The following is a 22,034-nucleotide window of genomic DNA, read 5'->3' as shown; positions in this document are numbered from 1 at the left end:
GCCACTGCACACTTCAGTAGCCCTGTGAACTGGTCATCTTGGAGAATCATTTGGAGAAACACAAGCCAGCAGCTGATCACTACAAGGATAAACATGGAAAGAGGAGAGCACAAACTCAACCAAAGTCCAGTGGGGGACTCCATGCACACTTTCTGGAGGGCCATCAATACTCTTTTGAAGACCAAAAGGTTAAACAGAGATGAAAATAAGTAAGACCTTGATCATCCCAAGAGTATGCATGCAGACACATGGGAAGATCTAGGGTGGCATAATGTACACCTTCTGGAAGTCAGTCTTGAAATTATCAAACCAGTTAGTTGCCTGTGGAGAGTAAGAATTACCTCCTGGCAGGTAAGAGTTACAGAAGCAAGTTCTTCCACCACCATTTAAGCCCACAGAAAACTAAAGTAAGGGTGTAGTAGACTCAACTAAAATAAGGCTGGGTAGAGGAAGAAAAAGAACAGTGTGGACTAGTACAATTTGTAATGCAAATCCCCCAGTAATAAACTATCAAGGGTTAAACTATAGATTTCAAAGGGAGACTGCAAAGAGACAAAAAGATGGATAAGGACAGATAAAAAAATAATGTTTATATTCTCAGGACTGCTGTACATTCCAAGACAGTGGTCTGGGGGACAGAAGTGTATTTTGCCAGACAAAATGTCTGTTGCCTTGCAAAATAAACCCCTGGGTGTGCATGAGCCAGAGGTTCACTGAGGCATGTTTCAGATAATCTAGGTGACAATTTGGCATGAGTGACTATCTTGACATAACCTGCTAAAGGCATAAAACCTTGCCTTGGTTTGGAGATGAGTGGGTTCAAAGGGTGGCTTCCCTGACGGCAGCCCTGTTTAGCAAAGCTTTTAACGTGTGACATTTTAATGTATTTTTAAATCTTTGTTGGAAGTCACCCAGAGTGGCTGGGGAGACCCAGCCAGATGGGCGGTGTACAAATAATATATTATTATTACTATTATTACTATTATTACTATTATTACTATTATTACTATTATTACTATTATTACTATTATTACTATTATTACTATTATTAAAGCCAGATTCGAACGGGGATCATCTCTCATTTCTAGTTTATGGGCCACCAGAAGGCAATCCTTGGGATAGACCCACCGAAGGATCAACCTGGTGCATTATATGTTGAGACTGTAACCAACAGACCAAGCTAATCTCTTTCTAGAACAGAGATATCCTCCATTCATTTTCGTTCCTTGAAGCTGGCATTTCAAACAGCCAACAACAAGGGACACCTACCAATCCATAGCAAAGGAAGGTGTCAGCAGAAGCAAGTAGTCTGCATCTGCATCTTTCCCAGAAAGAAATTCTTGACTGCAAAGAAACTGGAGGTCTGATGAGACATTTACTTACTGAGGATAATGATAACTGTCTTGATGAGATTGATCATGGTCTCCCTGTAACGCGGATGGAAGCTGGTGTGCCTGGACATGCGAGCCATCTTCCTCTTGACGTAGATGAAAATGTGAGTGTAGACGACCACCATGATGAGGAAGATGAAGAGGTTGGAGATGGCCCAAAAGGTCAAGTACCTTCGGCTGTAGAGCGGAGCCATCCTTGAGCAGTCCTTCAGGCTACACAGACAGTGCCAGCCGTATGAGGGGATGAGGCCAAGCAGCAGAGCTGTTAGCCAGATGCAGACAATGAGGATTATGACTCGCTGGTTGGACATCTTGCTATGGAGCTGCATGGTGAACACTGTCTGGTGTCGCTCCACCGCAATGGCCAGGAGGTTGACCACAGAGGCTGTCAGGCTGGTATCCAGGAGGCTCTGCCTGACAAACCAAGTCTTGAGAGAAAGCTGGGCTGTGTTGGGTCCCGTGTGGAACATCAGGAACAAATAAGCAATGCCGGCAAAGAGGTCGGCAGCAGCCAGATTCCCCAGCAGGTAATAGATCGGATAATGGAAGCGCTTGTTGATCGCAATGGCTGTAATGACCAGCAGGTTGGTGAGAAGCACAATGATGCTGACCGTCAGGCCCAGAACAACCACTAGAACATCCTTGTTCCTCCACACTCGGGACAGCTCCTTGCCACTGTTGTTGTAGAAGAACTCAATGGTCTCGTTGTAGTAACACCTGGTCATCTTTTCAAATCGTCAGTCCCTGTGGTAGAGAGAGAAACAAAAAGGAAACAAGCCTTCTGTTCAGCTTGCCTTTAACCTTGGAGAGAGGGCAGGGAGGCAGGGCCAGCTGGCATAACATTTCCTGCTCATCTGAGGCACAAATTGCTCTCCAGTTTCTCATCCCCAAGATAAGCACAAACTGATTTCCCCCCAGTCTGGCTGTCACCACAGGGCCTGGCTCATTTAAGATAAACTTGTGTATTGTATGGCTGCCAGCAGCGTTGGCCCAAGACATTTTGCCACTTGAGGTAAAACAGAAAATGGTGCCCCCTGCCTCCTCCTCCTGAGGCAACTGGATGCGGCCTGGGGAAGCCCTGGGGTGCTGGAAGGGGGCAGAGGAGAAAAACGGCCAGAGAGGCCAGGTGGCAGCACAATCAAAGGTACTGGTGGGCCCCCAGCCCCAACATCCCCCCCCGGGTGACATGTTGGCAATCCCTGCAGTTGCTTCATTCATTGTTTACTGGATACTTTCATCTTTCTCCAATTCCCCTTCTCACATGCTTAATTTTTTTTAAGAAGAGAAAAAGAAAAGTACAGGAAACAACCACTTTGTGTGCATTCAAAGCATGTGTGATCATGCATGACTGCATTGCTGGGACCTCAAAGTGGCTGGAAAAGGGGGAAGAAGCAGAACAGGAGGGGGACGGGGCAGAGTGGGCAGAGTGGACTCATGTAAGCTCCACCCACGTGTGCAATGAACCGCAACACAACCCCCACGCAAATCAACCAACTGAAAGGCAAATAGTTTAATCTATTGCCCCCCCCCCAAAAAAACCCTGGAGCCCACCAGATGTTTTGTGCTACAATTCCGATCAGACCCAGCATAGTGCTGGCTGAGGCTGATGGAAGTTGCCGTCCGAAACATCCAGCGCGCACCCAATTGGGGAGGGAAGGCTGAGTTTCCTGTTCCCCAGAACTCTTCTATCTGGTGTCCAGGACATGTGCCACAGCCACTGAAGCCGTCCGCACACAGGACAGGATGCAGTTGTCACCGCCAAATCTGTTTCAAACACAAAAACCAGGATTAAACGCCAGCTAGTGAATGAGAGGTAAGTTTGGGAATCAAGCCTACACGCCTCTTCTGTTTCCAAAAGATACCCTTCTAAAACCAAACCTATTTTTTAAAAATACAAATTCAAACCTTTATCTCAGCAAGTTCACAATTCAAGCTTTGACATTTACCATTTGTGCTACAATTGTGCATACAAACAAAAAAGGAACAATCCCATGTATAAGCGAAATTATACAACTCCCTGGTATTCCATCATCCCTTTTGAATCTGTTACACATAGATATGTGAGGAGAGGTTAGCTAGTAATCTTACAACTGCCCCCAACTATTTATTTATTTTTCAAAAACTGCTGACAAAAGAAGCAAAAAGAATTCTCTTTGGAGTAGCTAATGGAGTAAATTACCGTAGGTGCCTGTTTCATTAAAAAATGGGCAGAGGTTTTAAATAATACACCTCACTGGAAGTAACCTTATTATGGAAGGAATTTAGGACATTGTAAAAGAGTTGGCGTCTAGTTATATTAAGGCTGCCATCCACAGCATGGATTGGGCAAAGTTCCAACTGAATTTAGATGTCAGCATGCAACAGATCAAGTGTTTTGCATGTAATGTGTTTAACATCAGGTTCTGTCCCTGTACTCTTAGCAATGCATGAAGGAGGCTATTACATGAGATATTTAATAATGGAAATTAATCTCTTGTATTAATAGGATTAATTAGCTGTTTATGGACAAACTCCTTGTGGAACACTTGATCCCTAGGGCATGCATGTGCATGTCTATTACATTCCATTTAGTATTAGCTGAAGCAGTTACACAAAGGAATGCTATTTGGGGGGCTACATGGAATACTAAGTGTGCCGGGAAGGGGTGGGGACATAATAACTGTGCTTAGAATAAGCTGCACAACATTTGCATAACTGAAGTGTAGAAGCTGGAAGAATTGCAGATGTTTTGGCAGGGATACATAGTGAAGGCAAAGGGCAAGGAAGAGGAGACTCCAATGTCTTCGGCACGCAGAGAAAAAACTTGAAGCCTTAGCTAACACCTCTTGCGGCTTCCTAGCCGTGTTTGAAATTAGCCAGGCACATTTCAACAAACTCAGGATTATTTCAAAAGTTGTTTGAGGAACTATGAAGCACACCCCGCCAATTATCCAGGAATTGTTATTCAAGCATCTCGCATCCCAGCTAGCTAGATCTTCCACCAGCCGATGGATCAGCCCAAACCTTCTCTCCACTTACATGGAAATGGGTGCAATTGGAGCACCAGGGATGTTGTAAGGCTGCCCCTTAACAGGCATGGCTTACCCCAAAGAATCCTGGGAACAGGGATGGATTATGAAAACCATTCTGGGGTTGCTGTTCTGTGCAGAGAATAGGGCTCTCCTAAGAATGATCTGCAGTTTCCAGGAGTGTGATGGAAGCCACTATGTGGTATAAAAACACTTTCGATGTCTGGTGCAGGTGTGGTTAAGACTGCTCTCCCCACTTTGATAGGTTCTGCTCAAGTAGCAGATGGAAAGCAGGAGTAGATTCAACCGGTCACTGAAAGTGCTATTTGCTCCAATCCCTCATGAACATCTAGCTGCTATAGGCCCATCCACTCTTTGAGAGAGGGAAACAAAAAGGAGCCTCCTATGCTAGGAGCCCAACTCCAATTTGTACTTAAACATCTAATCTGTGTTAAGGGGAATAAACGGGATAAGAGTTTTCTACTTTGGGCCTAAATCCTTTCTAATCTTTTGCTAGAAGCCACCCAGAGTGGCTGGGGAAACCCAGCCAGATGGGCAGGGTAGAAATAATAAATTATTATAATATTATTATTATCCTTGAACTTGGGGGGGGGGGAAACAGTCCCACCCACCGAATGTGGCTTGCAGAAAATGAGAAGCCTGCAGAGGATGAGGAACGCCAGAGAGTCAGGCTTCAACCTTTGCTTCACCCACAGTTTTGCTGAAGAGGCAAAACTCTTGGGACAAGATAGAGGCCAAGCCTGGAAAATTTGCCCAGATCTGATAAGAAGAAAGCCTTCCTCAGGAATATTTCCTCCCCAAGTTGTGGGTGTGGGAGATGCTGCCGCCAACATTTTCTGTTGCCACAGCTGTTCTGCCTCAAAAATTATCAAGCAGTAATGATCTGGGTTTGTTTATCTCTCCAGGGCCAAGCAGCAGTCCAAGGGCACTTTGCTGCCTAGGGGGCTTCAGCTGCAGGATTTTCTCTGGCGTTCATGGCAAGTGGCTGATTCCAGGACAGGCGCCTGCTAAAGAGCCCCCGGGAGGCAGAGAAGGCAGGGACAAGATACTGGGTGCTATTCAGGGTTTCACCTACATCATCTCTACACAGATGTAGGAAAGCTATTATGAAATCTATTCTGTATTTTTCATTCTCTTCTTTAATTTTAAAAGAAGAAGCAGCTAATAAAACAAATGGGTAAGTTCCTCTATTTGAAAAGTGTGCTTGTTTTAATTCTATTTTTGCAGAATTTTAATACTCTAACTGTATTTTATTGTAATTCCTAATTACATAAAAAGTTATATTACATAGGAAATTGGGATAAAGTTGTATGACGGGTCATATGCAAATATCTTCACACACCCACACACCCTTTATCAACCGTTAAAAAAGAACCCAGCACAGGTAATTTGCAAGGAGGACTGTGGCTAGGTAGCAGAGCACATGTGTTGTGTGCAAAAGGTCCGAGGGAGAAGAGTAGGGATGCACAGCAATCCTGCAACCTGCACACATTTAATTTGTGCACATTCAGCTTTACACGCTTGGCAAAACTTCAACAAATATAGTGGTACCTCGAGTTACAGATGCTGCAGGTTACAGACGCTTCAGGTTACAGACTCCACTAACCCAGAAATAGTACCTCGGGTTAAGAACTTTGCTTCAGGATGAGAACATAAATTGTGCTCCGGCGGCGCAGCAGCAGCAGGAGGCCCCATTAGCTAAAGTGGTACCTCAGGTTAAGAACAGTTTCAGGTTAAGAACGGACCTACAGAACAACTTAAGTATTTAACCCGAGGTACCACTGCAGATAAAAAGGGGGCAGAAAGGAGGAAAAAACTTTGGCATTCCCACCCACCATTGCAGCCAATGAGTTTTGCCTATACAGTGGTACCCCGCAAGACGAACGCCTCGCGAGACGAAAAACTCGCAAAACGAAAGGTTTTTTCGTTTTCGAGTTGCCTCGCAAGACAAATTTCCCTATGGGCTTGCTTCGCAAAACAAAGCTTGCCCCGGGGACAGCGGGTCTTCTCTTTTGAAGCAAGGGGCGGCGGGGAGAAGCGATCTTCTCCCCGCAGCCCCAGGTCCGGGGACAGCGGGAAGCGCTTCCCGCTGCCCCCGGACCTCTTTTGAAGCAAGGGGCTGCGGGGAGATCGCTTCTCCCGGTGCTCCGAAGCGGGGCGGGGGGCGGGAACACCTGCCCCAGCCGCCCCACTTTGGAACACTGTTCCGAAGCGGGGCGGGGGGCGGGAACACCTGCCCCAGCTGTTCCGAAGCGGGGCGGGGGGCGGGAACATCTTCTGAAGGCGGGCGGGGGGCGAAAGTCTTTGTCCCCCCTGCCTGCCTTCACAGGGGCTTTTAAATCGCCCCGGACAGCGGAGAAGTCCTCCGCTGTCCCGGGGCGATTTTAAAATGCCGCCCGCCAGCATTTTAAGATCGCCCGGACAGCGGAGAAGTCCTCCGCTGTCCCGGGGTTTTTTAAAATGCTGGGGGTGGGCAGAAAAGCCCTTGCCCCCCCCCAGCCTTCAGAAGAGGTCCGGGGACAGACTGGTCTGAAGGCGGTTTCCCTAGGAACGCATTAATTGATTTTCAATGCATTCCTATGGGAAACCGTGCATCGCAAGACGAAAAACTCGCAAGACAAAGAGACTTGCGGAACGAATTAATTTCGTCTTGCGAGGCACCACTGTACATGATTTTGGCTTCAGGCGCAATGTTCGGCACACAACCGCTGCAAAGGTTGAGGGCTTCCTGTATGTTACTCATTATCAATTGCACCACAGTCATTATGCAAGAAGTGTCTCGACAGGAGCACTGCAGTAATTAACCTTGATTCCAGTTTTTGCTCTAGAGAAATCATATTGCTCAGTTCACAGGTTATAGTTCTGACTTAGTGGTGAAGTACCACAGGATTCAACTATAACTACAATGTTCATACTATTATCATAATGTACAAATACTTCTCAGAGCTTCTAAGGTAACTGTGGAGGTCTGGTCTTCCATGCCATGAATGGAAGATGGCCAAGTATACATTATTCTGTTCTGTATTTACATCTTCTGTTGAACCCATCCTCATGAGGTTCCTCAGCCACCATACATCTTAAAGGTAAAGGGACCCCTGACCATTAGGTCCAGCCGTGGACGACTCTGGGGTTGCAGCGCTCATCTCACTTTATTGGCCAAGGGAGCCGGTGTACAGCTTCTGGGTCATGTGGCCAGCATGACTAAGCCGCTTCTGGCAAACCAGAGCAGCGCAAGGAAATGCCGTTTACCTTCCCGGTGGAGCGGTACCTATTTGTCTACTTGCACTTTGACGTGCTTTCGAACTGCTAGGTGGGTAGGAGCTGGGACCGAGCAACGGGAGCTCACCCCATCGTGGGGATTTGAACCGCTGACCTGATCAACAAGTCCTAGGCCCTGTGGTTTAACCCACAGCGCCACCTGCGTCTTAAGTCTCAGGAAATAGTGTAAAAAGGAGACTTTTGAATGCTGCTTGAGCACAAAACCATTTCTCTGATCCTGTACATGGATTCCAAACCGTGCTGAACAGTTGATTCCTTTTATCAGAAATACCACATATCATTTAGACTGATCAACAAAGCAGAAACATGAAAATGTGGGTGCAAGGCCTGCCCTCCCCCACTTGTAAATCAGTTTGGACCCAACTGGCTCAAAGCCAAGGATGCTGACTAAACCTATTTATGGATTGCTGTGATTCACCCCAAGTGTTTTGAGTTCCAGCATAGTGAGTCGTAACTCAGCTAAGCAGCCCTAACTATAAACACCCCCAAAAAAGAAAGGAAAGGAAAAAAAGATCATTTTGTGTTATGAGCATTTTATCTGGGCTTGACCATTCACAGATTGGCCATGAGCATTTACGTTAAAAAGAGACAAGAGAGAGGGGCCTCTAATTCTTGGGCTTTAAAGAAATCTATTCAATGTGATTAAAAAAACAACAACAATTAAGCACATCACAAGCCTTAACAGCTAGCAATACAAAACTCCTCATTCCAGTCTGTTAGAGTCAGTACTAATTTGTGGCATTTTAAATGCATCTGCAACTGCCCTAACTGGCAATGCAACGTCCATCATTCCGTCCAGGGTTAGCAGAATCGGAGAGAGCAAGCAAGGCCGCTGCTGGGGGTGTAGAATTCCAGCTGGATAAGTGTCTTAGACCCACATTTTAGTCTCTAGCTGAACTGGATGGATGAACTGGAGATTCTGTATACAGAGCGTAGCAGTTAGGTCCAGATTAACTAATGTGGAGCAGAACTGGAATCCCAGTGAACTTTTTATAGTCTAACCTGCTATTATTTTGCTGCTGAGCATTCCATAATAATCCGGGAAGGGAGCCCAGTTCCAGTTTGCCTGGTCCCAATCCATGGCCTTGTCACAGAGAAGCCTTGGCCCTCAACTGCTGGGGTTTCCAAGGTCAGGGAATCAAATCCAGAATAGTCATCTGAGGGCACCCTTTCTTTTTTCTGATGCTACATGTGAAGGGGCCATCCTTGGTGACACCCTTGGGTGGAGGCACACACTCCCACATGCCAATTGCCCACAGGCACACACTTCAGCCCTCAAGGGGCGCACAACACCAGCCCCCCCCCGCACTGCACACCTGTGGCAAGATGAGGGCCATGCTAATAATCTTCAACCACTTTTATCAAATGTACTGTAAGTGTTGGAAGAACTTCTCTCTCTCTCTCTCTCTCCCCTCTCTCTCTACACACACACACACACACACACACACACACACACACACACAGAGCTACCTTCACAGCAACCCTGTAAAATAGGTCAGTATCTCATCCTTACATTTACTGTAAGATGCTGAAAGGCACCCACAAGATAAGGCTTTAATTTTTTAAAAAACAACAGCTACTCTGAAGTAGCCTGCAGTTAATTTCTGAGGGCTGGTCTGTGTATGAACTACAAATTCTGGCAGACTGTGTATGAACTACAAATTCAGTGATAACTAAATGCCTTCTGCACATGCGTAGAAGCATAAAGTTAAAGGTAAAGTACCCCTGACAATTAAGTCCAGTCCCAGACGACTCTGGGGTTGCGGTGCTCATCTCGTTTTACAGGCCAAGGGAGCCAGTGTTTGTCCGCTCCACAGACAGTTTTTCTGGGTTTTGTGGCCAGCATGACTAAGCCGCTTCTGGCGTAATGGAACATCGAAATCAGAGCAGCACTCGGAAATGCCATTTACCTTCCTGCTGGAGCAGTACCTATTTATCTACTTGTACTTTTTTGGGGGGTGCTTTCAAACTGCTAGGTTGGCAGGAGCTGGGACTGAGCAACGGGAGCTCACCCCATTGCAAGGATTCGAACCACTGACCTTCTGATCGGCAAGCCCTAGGCTCAGTGGTTTAGACCACAACACCATCCACGTCCCTTAATGTCTAGAAGCATACTTACCATATTCTAGGGCTGACATCTAGCAAGATCCTCAGAGGGACATATAACAATGATATGAGGCTGACATCACAAGAATGCCAGTTCCACCAATAACAAGGTTGGTAAATAAATCCCAAAGCTATTCTGAGAAAAGCACCAAGAAAGGATCGGCCCAGAATATGAGGGCTATCCCTGGAAACAGTTTAAACTCACACCAGATCTGAGAACCCTTAAAATGAGTTTTGCAGCTCTTGTTGGCTAGGCAGATAACATCCTTGCAGCAAACAGCATCTGGGGCCAAATGGGATGAATAACTGAGTCTTTGTCCCTGGAGGATCAGTTAATCCCCTACCAGATAGAAATGACCTCTCCTCCAAATATCCCCAATGCAATAAGGGCAAGAAAGAGGCTTTTCTTATGGACAGTTGTGTCTACAGGCTGCCTGCCCCCTCCGGCCCTAGGGCGGAGAGCAGGAGCATGGAAGCCTCCATCCGACAAGAGAACAGCCAAATAAAAACCTTCACTCTTGGGCCCCATCTGTACTAAACCTTTAAAGCAGCATCATACCACTTTAAACAGCCATGGCCTCTCCCCAAGATTCCCAAGTTTGCTGACAACTCTCAGCAGCCTTAACCAACAACAGTCCCTGGAAAAGCCAGGACTCTTTTAAAGTGGCATGAAACTGCTTCAAAGGGATAGGGAAGACGGGGCCTTGTACAGTTAACTGTACTGAATGGGAGCGTAATGGCACAGCACTGCAGAACATGAGGAGCATCACCTACTGAAACCCTCTCCAAGATGCGGGACTCTGCTCTTCCAGTCACCACGCCAACTACTCCAACAGCCTCTCCCAAGGCACACAGAGAGGGAACCTGCGGCCACCAGACATGATCAGACTCTGCTCCCATGAGCCTTGCCAGCCTTCTCAGGGGTCAGGGATGGAGCAGGCTGAAATCGGGCAACACCCGGCCTGCCACAAGGGTTAATTCTAGAGTTTATAGAGCAGAGATTGCCCCTGCCCTCAAGCTCACAATAGAAGAAGACATGGCATCCGGGGGGAAAGAACAGGAGGGATGCTCACCTCCAAAATGTGAAAAGCTTCCTCTCCTGTTTTCCCTGCCAGGATCAGGAGCCTCTTCCAACCAGATCAGGAACTAATTGAACCAGGAGCACAGTTGGGGCTGCCTAGTGGGTCAAAGTTTTGGGCAGGATTGGCTCCACATATTGAACAGGCAAAGGGCTCTTTAACTCCTTCCCTCCCATGGGAACAGCAGCAAGGAGCCGGGTGGTGCTATGTTGATAGAAACTCTTCTGCATGGTCACAAGTGAGGGGAAGAGAAGGAGTTAAAGTGCCCTTTCTGACAGAGTGAGGGTCCCAGTAAAGGGAGGCTTCTTCTAAAGGACTTTGTTTCTTTAATTGTGTTATTAAATTACTACCCCGCCTTTTCTCCAAAAGGAGCCCAGGTCTGCGAACACCAACAGAAAGCAACAATATAATTAAAACTAAGAATAAAAAAATACATTTAAGACATTTAAAAACAATTAAAGATAATTAAAAACTAAAAACATGTAAAATGTCCACATACACTTACAGCTCATAATTTCAAGATTGTCAGGAACAGAATCTGTTGTTTCAAGTGCCTCATGGAAGCGAATGATAGGGACGGATGCCTTGCACCGGGAAGGACATTTTGCCAATGAGGAAATGCTACATGGAGGGCCCTGTCATTATTCCACACCAACTGGGCAGCACCCAGAGCTTTTCTGATGCTTATTGGGGACACTGGGGCATGCACTCTTTTAGGTACTTGGTCCCAAGCAATTTAGGTCCTTGTATGCCAATATGAGCCCCTTGAATTGGGCCTGGTAGCTTACTGGCAGCCAGCGCTGAACTTTTGGGACTGGTGACACATGGTCCCATCAAGCTGCCCCATTTACCAACCTAGCAGCCAGTTTCTGCAGTAGCTGCAGCCTCTGAGGCATCTTCAAGGGCAGTCCCAAGTGGAGCACATGGCAGGAGTCTAGGAAGGAGGTCAGCAGAGCAAGGACAGCTGAGGCCAAGGTGTCCGAATTCAGAACTGTCTGCAGCTCTTTCGAGACAGTGGCTATAACTCCCTCCTGTCGTGAGGCATGAACAGCTCCCTGGCCCAATCCTGAACCCACCTGTTGCTGTAGAAGACTGCTTGTGTGGAAGCTAAAATGAGCCCTCGAGTTGCCAGTTGCTTACCCATTGCAGACAATTAAGTCCTAGAATGGTATCACTGCAGTCTACTATCTCAGCTGCTGAAACACTTGCAAAAGTGTATTCGCATTTACTGCAGTGGAAACTTACTTGTGAGAAAATAGGCTACCAATTTCTGTTTTTTTCTTGCTTGGTCTGAACAGAAACCTGAGCAGGACTGAGAAATCCATGAACACCCACAGTTTAGCTATGCGCTGCCTGAAATTCCCTCTACATGACGATGGCAGCATATGTACCATACCTTCAAAATGCATTTACAAATGCAGCTTGTTAAGGGTGCTGGGATGTGTACCTCTGTGAGGGGTACTCTGGTTCCCAGGATTCTCTGGTGGAGTCATGTGCTTTAAATGTAGGATGTCTTAAGTAAAGGGACCCCTGACCATTAGGTCCAGTTGTGACCGACTCTGGGGTTGCACTGCTCATCTTGCTTTATTGGCCGAGGGAGCCGTCGTACAGCTTCTGGGTCATGTGGCCAGCATGACTAGGATGTCTTAGCAGCCTATTAAAGATCCAGGAGCCTTGCATTTGGTACCCTAGCAAAGTCCCTTGGAGCAGCCTTTCTCAACCTGTGGGTCCCCAGATGTTGTTGAACTACAACTCCCATCACCCCTAGCTAGCAAGGCCAGAGGTCAGGGATGATGGGAGTTGTAGTCCAACAACATCTGGGGACCCACAGGTTGAGAACCACTGCGGCTTGGAGTAAGGACAAACTGTTGTAATCTTCTCTCTCAACCCTGGTGTGGTGCATTTGCTTCTTCCCTTTCTCTCCTCTGCCAGGGAGTCAACGCATTCATGCTGAGTAACAGGAAACCCCTGAGAGGGCTTTGCCATCCCAAAGCCAGTGTTTGTTTGGTTGCAGATTATTTCCCTTGGCACCTGGCTTTCTCAGCCAAGTTGCTTGATGAACTAATTAGGTAGGCAAAGTACATTCTGTAACTGGGAAATAACACAAGACAGCAAACAAACGAGAGGAAGATCAAAAACAATGTGCCAAACCCAGCAGCTCCCTTCTTTCCATCTCCTAGTGAGATGTCCCATGTGCAAATTCAGTTCAGATATTTGTTTGTTTTCAACTGGTGTCTGGATACCAGTGTTTAGTGGTTTGGTTTCTAAACGATTTTCAAGACCTGCCCAGAAGTACACCGACTGGGAAGAGCTGACTTAAGAACACAAGAAAAGCCTACTGGATCAGGCCAGAGACCTAACTAGTCCAGCATCCTGTTCTCAGAGTTGCCAACCAGACGCCCAAGGGAAGCCTGAAAGCAGGACCTGAGCACAGCAGCAGCAACTCTGCCCACTTGAGATTCCCAGCCACTGGCCTCCTTGAGGGGAGGCAGAACATAGCTGCCACTGAGAGGCTTCTCCTCCATGCATGTGTCTAATCCTCTTGCAAAGCCATCCAGCCTTGATTTCAGCCGTGGCTTTGTGGACTGCTCTTGAGCAAGTTCCTTTCCCTAACCAGAGAACCTAAACTGCATAATGAAAAGGATTTCCCGAGTCGCAGGATTCATTTGCTGCCAAGGAGTGTGGTGGAGTCTCCTTCTTTGGAGGTCTTTAAGCAGAAGCTTGACAACCATATGTCAGGAGTGCTCTGATGGTGTTTCCTGCCCTTGTGGTCTATTCCAACTCTATGAGTCTATGAAATGCACGCTACTAGTTTATATTATGTATCCTTTATCATTGTAAGTCACATAGAAGCGAATGAATGCAAATAAATAAGAATTAGATTATACCATCCAAGGCTGGTCAAGTTATTTGGGGCCCTGAGGCAGCGAATCCCACAGCAGCTTTTCCCTGCTGGTCCTCCGGATAACATTGGACTGCAGCTGGTAGAGGCTGCTCCATCAGGGCACAGAGGGCACTGCTCCACCCCCCACAACCTGCCCTTAGCCAGCCCCTTCCTGGCTGCCCCAGGTTCAGGGGGCAGCACTGCCCGCCAGCTCCTTCCTCCTTCATTTCCATATTGCCCTGCAGAATTCGGGATGGGTGGGGGGCAAAACTCAAATGAGTGGCTGTGCCTGTTGTGGGTTCTGGTTCTCCCTAGGTCTGGAAACCAAGCCCCATGAAGAACAATGCAGGGAGCTGGGTAGGTTTAGCCTGGAAGAGGGGAGTCTGAGAGAAGAGAGGAGAGCCATCTTCAAATATCTCAAGGGCTATCACGTGGAAGAGGGAATAAGCTTGTTTTCTGCTGTTCCAGGGGGCAGGACCCAAAGCAATGGCTTCTTGGCTTACAAGAAAGGAGATTCCAACTCAACATCAGGAAGAACTTTCTGACGATAAGAGCTATTCGACAGTGAAACAGGCAGCAGCAGAGCAAGCCAATTGGGTGCCCAGGGGCAGGTCCAGGTGGGGCAGGATGCTCCACGGGGCCACGGAGGAGTCTCCCTGCCTCCACCCACTCAGCCACCCTACAGCAGTGGGTGGGCTTTCTGGGCACTGCAGAGCCTGCGGGCACTCAAGCCACCACATCTCTCCCAGGATAGATGTGTGGTTCAGGTGTGCTGCAGGCCCCATGGTGTGTGCCGCCTGGCATTTTGTCACCCCCCTGAGTGGTGACACCCGGGGCATCCCGCCCCCACCACACACCCCTTCCTCCACCCCTGGGAACAGGTTCCCTTGAAAGGTGGGAGATTCTACTTCACGGGAGGTTTTTAAGCAGAAGTTGGATGGCCACGTGTCATGAATGCTTTGAGATTCCTGCATTGCAGAAGGATGGCCTAGATGATCCCCAGGGTCCCTTCCAACTCTACAATTCTGTGATTCTCTGTTGGTCTCCCTGCCTTTCACTCTTCCACTTCTAAAGGGCACCAGCCACCACTACGACAACTCACATTCTGGCTGTAGCTGATGGGAACTAGAGTCTGACAACCGTGGGGGCCACAGATTCCCCATCCTTGTTCCATAACATGAACAAGGCCACCTAAGGGCACAGGAGAAAGAAAGCAGAAGCCGCCTCCATCACCTGGGCTCTGGCAAGTGCCACTGTTCTTCCTTGAAAAAAGAACACAGCTAGGCCTCTTCATCCCTGGCACCACTGAAGCATGGAGAAAGCCCACCAAACCTCACCTTTCGGGTCACCGCTCAAATCCTTCACACCTTACACCAAACTACTGCTTGATGCACTCAGCTCACACCACCCATTTAAAGCACATTGCTTTCCGCTGCCACCCAGAAATCCTGGGAAGTGTAGTTTATGGAAGGTGTTGGGGATTGCAGCCCTGCGAGAGGTAAACTGCTGCTCCCAGCCAGGGTTCTTTGGGGGAAGCCATGCGCTTGAGTTGCGTGGTGCAGACAACCTTGGAGTGCCAGGAAAGTAAAAAATAAGTAGAAAGGGCTGGATTCAACCATGAAACTCTCCCTTGCATGGGGCTGTGCTGGGAGCCCACAGGGTAGGGTGCAGGGCCCTGAGCCAACAGCTCCTTCCCTTAGCAACAGAGAAAAGAGGCTGCCATTGGTTCACTTCCCCGTGACATCATAACAATGGCAGCAGCAACAGCCAGCACAGCAGGGTCTGTGATGGAATGTGGAAAGAGCAGTTGGATGGGTGAGGTGGCAGTGTTTGGTTTTAAAACAAACTTTGCACTCTGCTCTGACCATCCAAGAACCAGGGATTGGTTTCCATAAACCACACACCATCTGGCCTTCTTCTTAATCCCAATTATGCTTATTGGAGAGCAACTGTATGTTACAACCCTGAATGGAAGGAAGGACAGCTGGGTGAGTCAGATTTCTGCTCCCTAGTGTATTTCCATCTGAAGAGGGATGGAGAAATAGCAGACCTTCTAGGCAACAATAAGATCCTTTTTCTGACTATGCCCTGTTTCATGGCCATGACTGATTTGACCCAACCATACTTTTCCTGTTCCAGCTGTGCAAGCTACAACCAGGTTTGCATGCAAGACTGAGCCAATCCATGGCCAAATGTGAATGTGCAAGTGTGAGGGTGTGCACAATAAAAATCATGTCTGCTCCATTCCTCCCCTTGTCCTGCTGCCACACTATCTAGAATTAGCCATGGCTTTGCTTCGTGTTACATCTAAACCTGAGCTTAGGGTTTGTCTCACTCTATACAAGCCACAAGCTGCAGCCAAGGTTTGCTGTTGGCTTGCTACTTATGGTTTGTCTGGGGGAGACAAACTATGAGCTTGGGCTTGGAAGTAGCACTGAGCCAAACCATGGCTTAGCTTGGGGGGACCACAGCAGCAGCGGATGACTGGGGGAAGAGGGAAGCTGAAAGATTTCCACTAGCAAAAAGGGGCTTCCTCCCCCATCCTCCAAATGAGCTCAGGGGAGGAGTTCAGGAGAACCTGCACATGGCAGGGGGAGAGGAGTAATCATTCTTGCACTGATGGAACAATTGCCATTGCACCATGCTGAATTTCTGCCTTTGTGTGTGAGAGAATGTGGGCAGATCTACAGTTTGAACAACAAATGTATTTGCTGAGTGTTTGCTGACCCCACAGCAAACGTGCATGTGTGTAGATAGAACTTCAAAAGCCCAAGTCTGTGGACCCTGGCCCAGCCATTGCTATAAACATATGCAGCTATGTAGGTCAGCCCCACTTTCCAGATGCTGGTGTAGAAGGGGGGGACCTCAGGCCTGGGGCCCCTTCAACTGTGGCCCTTCCCTGTCTGGTCCTCTGAACCTCTCAGGCCCACCCTCTCTCCCCAGGACATGCCTCTCCCTGGCTTGACCCTCAAATTGCATGGTTTTGCCTGGCGGAAACACATCCATGAACTCTGACAGGACCTCTTTGCTTTTCTGGGTGGAGGATAGTGAGATGCTTGTGTTTGTGCAGAAATTGTTCCACCCACTACTGACATGTGGCCCCCCAAAAGGTCTCTCTGAAGGGAATGTGGCCCTTGGACTGATAAAAGTTTTCCCACCTCTCTGCTAGTAGAAATTCATCAGGCAAGTCTGCCACTTAAGGCTTTGGCTTGGGATATGTAGCCCACAGCTGATCGGCATCGGATCACATGGACCTCCAGTGCAAAAGAGGCTTCTTTGGCTGTCATGTGGCCAGGCTGGGCCAGGGACTCCTGAAGGCACATCCACACATTGCAGTTCCTTGTGTTGCCTTCAGATCTTGACATTACAACGGAAGACCCTGAGCAGGTCTGGGTGTTTTACTTGACAGTCTCACCCAGGAAAGATGATCAAACATTCCAGATGCCAACTATCGCCATGGGATGGATGGAGTTCATTTTAATTGTTTCAGGGAAATAATAGTTCCACTCTAGGACCTACCCATCACTAAGCAGTGAACGCAGCAGTCCTATAACGCACTAAGGGAGTGAACGCAGCAGTCCTATAATCTCACTCCTTATAATCAGTACCAGAAACTGTCATAGGGAGATATGAGGTGTGTGTTTTAAATAGTCATTGTATATTTGCCAAAGGTGATGACAATAGGTATTAGTAATTCAAAGTTGCCACTCAAGTTTTAAAAGAGGAAGTGTTTGAGCTGATTTCTGTTGCTACCTGCTCATGCCCCACCCCCAAAGTATACCTGAGAACAGCAGTTACTGCACAGATGCCTTTGTGAGTCCCATAACCCCACCTCCCACCCCCAAGAGCACCTACTCTGGCGTGACACCCTGAGTAAACACCCATTTTTCTACAGAGCCTTCCTTGGTTCTCTCTGGGGATGGACTAGAGAGGGAAGGCTACACCATCACCACAGAAAGTCCCACGTCTTCTGCTTCTTACATTTCTCCCCCTCCCTTGCTTAGGAGCCAGAAACTCAGGTGGTGACCCCCACCAGGCTGCATTTGGTCCACAGGCCGTTGGTTACTGATCACGGCTCTATGTTTTCTTTCTCTGCTGCTTGTTATCAGCTTATCCTCTCAGCTTCTCCTATGTCAAGGTCTCACCCTTAGGATTCTTCCTCCTCATTTCTGTGTATCAAGGAGAAAACCTAACTAGGGTTTTAATAAGGGTCTCACATTGCTCTGGGCTTAGTGATGTCTAAGAGGCTCATTGAAGGTCTGCCTGAGGAATGCTTGGGCAATGATCGGTGCAGACACATAGGACCGTATCCAGTGTTGGTCTTACTTAGAGTAGACACACTGAAATTAATGAACTTAACGTAGCCAGGTCCATTAGCCTACTCTGAGCATTGATACAACTCAGTCAGAATCCTTATCTGCTTTGTCAAAAGTGTAACAATTGACTATGAAATCAAGTCATAACAGCCAAAATTCAATGTAGTGCTGAGTGGGGTATGTGCATGGAAAGTGAGTTTCACTCACACAGTGAGTTTCCTACTCTCTCCCTCATGCCTCCTGAGTGCCCCCTTAAACTCTCCTGGGGATCCCCCTCTAGATATAGGGAGTGCAGGGCCTGTACCAAAGTGGGGAGTCTTCAGTTGCCAGAAAAAAAGTGTTCAGCAGACGCCTTGAACATCCAGCGTACGATGCCATCAAAAGGGATTCCGTCAAGGAGAGATTCAGAATTTGCAGAGGCCTCGGACCTCCTAGAACAGTGCTTTCTCCAGGTGGGGAGCTCTTGTTCTGACTCACAGATGCTCCATGACGGCCCTGCAGCCACTGCTCATGCAACGCTCAGACTGGCAACGGAAAATGTCAGCTGTGAATGAAGTTGCTGTTTCCTAGTGTGGTGACATATGTGGCTTGATCACTGAGAAGATGATGAGATTTCCCACAAAACAAAAATTGGTACCAGCAGAAATGCTGCCTGAATCCCCCACAGCTGCCAAGTAAAAACAGCACTGAAAAGATGCTTGAGTCCCCCGCAATGACTATGGAGTGGATGTACACCACAAAAAACAAATACCCACCTGCCAGTTTTTCTCAGAAGTCCCCGTTTCCTCTTCTGCCCCCCCCCCCCCACGGTAGCTCTGCTCACATTCTCAAAGCATATTTAAAGTACTGTTATATCACTGTTAACGGTAGTCACGTAATCTGGGTAACCGGGTTCGCGTCTCCGCTCCTCCACATGCAGCTGCTGGGTGACCTTGGGCCAGTCACACTTCTCTGAAGTCTCTCAGCCCCACTCACCTCACAGAGTGTTTGTTGTGGGGGAGGAAGGGAAAGGAGAATGTTAGCCGCTTTGAGACTCCTTAAAGGGAGTGAAAGGCGGGATATCAAATCCAAACTCTTCTTCTTCTAACGGTCATGGAGAATCCTGGGAACTGCACCTTCGAAAGGGTGCTGGCCTCATAAGAGCTGCAGTTCCCAGCACCCTTAACAAACTACAGCTCCCAGGATTCTCCAGGACTGCTCAAGTGGTATAAGAGTGCTTTAAATGTGTGATGTGGCTGAGACCTCTGTGCTTAAGGAAAATCATTGCAACTAGATCAGCTGATATCCACAGTCATTCAAGCACAAGAAAGCTCAGAATGAGATCAGGCTTGCAAAAGAGGCTAAGAACAACAACAATGGTTTCTTTAGCTAAGAGGAAGAACAAGCAAGTGGTAGGTCCTCTGCTTGGAGAAAGTGGAGAAATGTTTTTGGGTGACAGAGAGAAGGTTGAACTACTCAACACCTACTTTGCTTCTGTCTTCACCCAAAAGGAAAGCAATGCCTGACCGGGTGATAACAGAATAAATGATGGAAAGAGGGAGCTGCAGACCAAAATAGGAAAAGAGGTAGAAAGGGAATACCTAGCTACTTAAATGAATTAAAATCTCCAGGACCTGATGAGCTGTATCCAAGAGTTTTAAAGGAGTTTGCAGATGTAATTTCAGAGCCTTTGTCTATGATCTTTGAGAATTCTTTGAGAACAGGTGAGGTCCCTGCTGACTGGAGGTGCGCAAATGTTGTCCCCATCTTCAAAAAGGGGGAAAGGGAAGACCCAAGTAACTACTGACCAGTGAGCTTGACACTGATACCAGGAAAGGTCCTAGAACAGATAATTCAACATTCGGTCTGTGAGCACTCAGAAAGGATGCTGTGATTACTAAGACCAGCATGGGTTTCTAAAAAATAAGTCATGTCAAACGAATCTCTTTTTTTTTTTTTTGATGGAGTTACCAGCTGGGTGGATCACAGGAATGCTGTGGACATAGTGTACCTTGATTTCAGTAAGGATTTTGACGAAGTCCACCATGATATTCTTGTGAGGATGCTGGTAAAATGTGGGTTGAAAGAGGTAACGGTTAGGTGAATTTGTAGCTGATCAAACCCAAAGAGTACTCATTAATGGTTCCTTGTAACCCTGGAAAAAGGTGACAAGTGGGGTGCCACAGGGTTCAGTCCTGGGCCTGTTGTTGTTCAACATCTTTATAAATGACTTGGATGAAGGAATTGATCAACTTTGCAGATGACACCAATCTGGGAGTGGTGGCTAATGCTGCAGAAGACAGAATCAGAATTCAAAATGACCTTAACAGATTAGAGAACTGGGCTCAGGCTAACAAAATGTATTTCAGTAGGGACAAATGTACGGTTCTGCACTTAGGCAGGAAGAACCAGATGCATAAATACAGTGGTACCTCAGGTTAAAAACTTAATTCATTCTGGAGGTCTGTTCTTAACCTGAGGTACCACTTTAGCTAATGGGAACTCCCGCTACCGCCACTGCGCAATTTCTGTTCTCATCCTGAAGCAAAGTTCTTAACCCGAGGTACTATTTTTGGGTTAGCAGAGTCTGTAACCTGAAGCGTCTGTAACCTGAAGCATCTGTAACCTGAGATACCACTGTATAAGATGAGGAACACCTGGCTTACTAGCAGTATATGTGAAAGAGATCTAGGGGTCTTGGTGGACCACAAAGCTTAACCTGAGTGAACAGTGTTATGCAGCAGCAAAAAATAGCTAATGCTATTCTAGGCTGCATCAACAGAAGTCTAGTGTTAAGATCCCACTCTTCTGCCTTGGTCAGACCACACCTGGAATACTGTGTCCTATTCTGGGCACCACAATATAAGGATATTGACAGAGGGCAACCAAGATGATCATTGGTCTAGAAAGCAAGACTTTTGAGGAACGGTAGAAGGAGCTGGGTATGTTTAGCCTGGAAAAGAGGAGACTGGGAGGAGATATGTCAGCCGTCTTCAAATACCTCAAGGGCTATCAAGATGGAGCAAATTTGTTTGCTCCTGCTCTGGCGGGCAGGACTTGAACCAATAGCTTCAAGTTACAAGAAAAAAGATTCCGACTAAACATCAGGAAAAACCTTCTGACAGTAGGAGTTGTTCAACAGTGGAACAGTCTCCCTCAGGAGGTTGTGAACTCTCTTTCCTTGGAGGTTTTTAAGCAGAGGTTGGAGGGCCATCTGTCATGGATGCTTTAGCAGAGATTCTTGCATTGCAGGGGGCTGGACTAAATGACTCTTGGGGTCCCTTCCAACTCTGTAATCCTATGATTCTATTATATTTTAAGGTGTTCAAAGGACAGAGGTAGGTCCATTTCCTCTATTTTGTCCATTTTAATACCACCTGACATTGTGCAAAGCTTATTTTGTTCGTTAGGACCTGAGAGCTTGCAAAGCTTATCTTTCGGGTTTTACAGTGCCATCCTTCACAGAAGGAAGAAATCCACCTGGGCTTACTCCCAGGTGAAGTTGTAAGGGACTGCAGCCTTAATCACCAGTGCCTTATAATGCAATCCTAACCATGGTTACTCAGAAGAAAGAACAGGGAACCAACCCTTTCTCAAATCACTTTCAACTTTCTTTCAATAACAAACTATGGTCTATCTTCATCCACGGATAAAAACATCTAGGGTCTCACTTTATCCATCAATGGCAAGACAGACTTCATTTCCAGATACTTTGACTGCTCATATGGGCCCTGGTTCCCTCTGTATGAAAGCATGCATCCTATGTGGTGCCTTTGCTTTGTGCCCAGAGGATTGAAAAGGATCCCAGGGGCTGCATAAGCCAGCAGCTCAGCTGAGGAGAGGAACAATTGCAGGAGGGATAGTTACCACATCCCTTTGAAATGCAGGGAAGTGAAAGAGCGGGTGGGGGTGGGGCAGCCTCAGTGCTGACAGGTAAATAATGCTTCCCTGGCTTTTGTCTGGCCTTGCTT

At 47.3% G+C, this 22,034-nt stretch overlaps 1 protein-coding gene across 4 annotated transcripts in view; it reads right to left on the bottom strand.

Annotated features, from left to right (window-relative positions):
- Window positions 1–22,034, bottom strand: part of LPAR2 (lysophosphatidic acid receptor 2) — a 62,557-nt gene that overhangs the window by 12,771 nt on the left and 27,752 nt on the right. For all 4 annotated transcript variants that reach the window (XM_083486742.1, XM_083486741.1, XM_083486743.1 and 1 more), the window contains one exon: window positions 1,384–2,135. In XM_083486742.1, coding sequence (XP_083342868.1) covers window positions 1,384–2,116 — 733 coding nt within the window. In that variant the 5' untranslated portion in view covers window positions 2,117–2,135. The remainder of the gene's footprint in view (window positions 1–1,383; window positions 2,136–22,034) is intronic.

Source organism: Podarcis liolepis (assembly GCF_965112155.1).
Source record: "Podarcis liolepis genome assembly, chromosome: 2".
Classification (NCBI taxonomy): Eukaryota; Metazoa; Chordata; class Lepidosauria; order Squamata; family Lacertidae; genus Podarcis; species Podarcis liolepis.
Note: the sequence above shows the minus strand (reverse complement) of the source record. Positions and strands in the feature narration are given on the sequence as shown.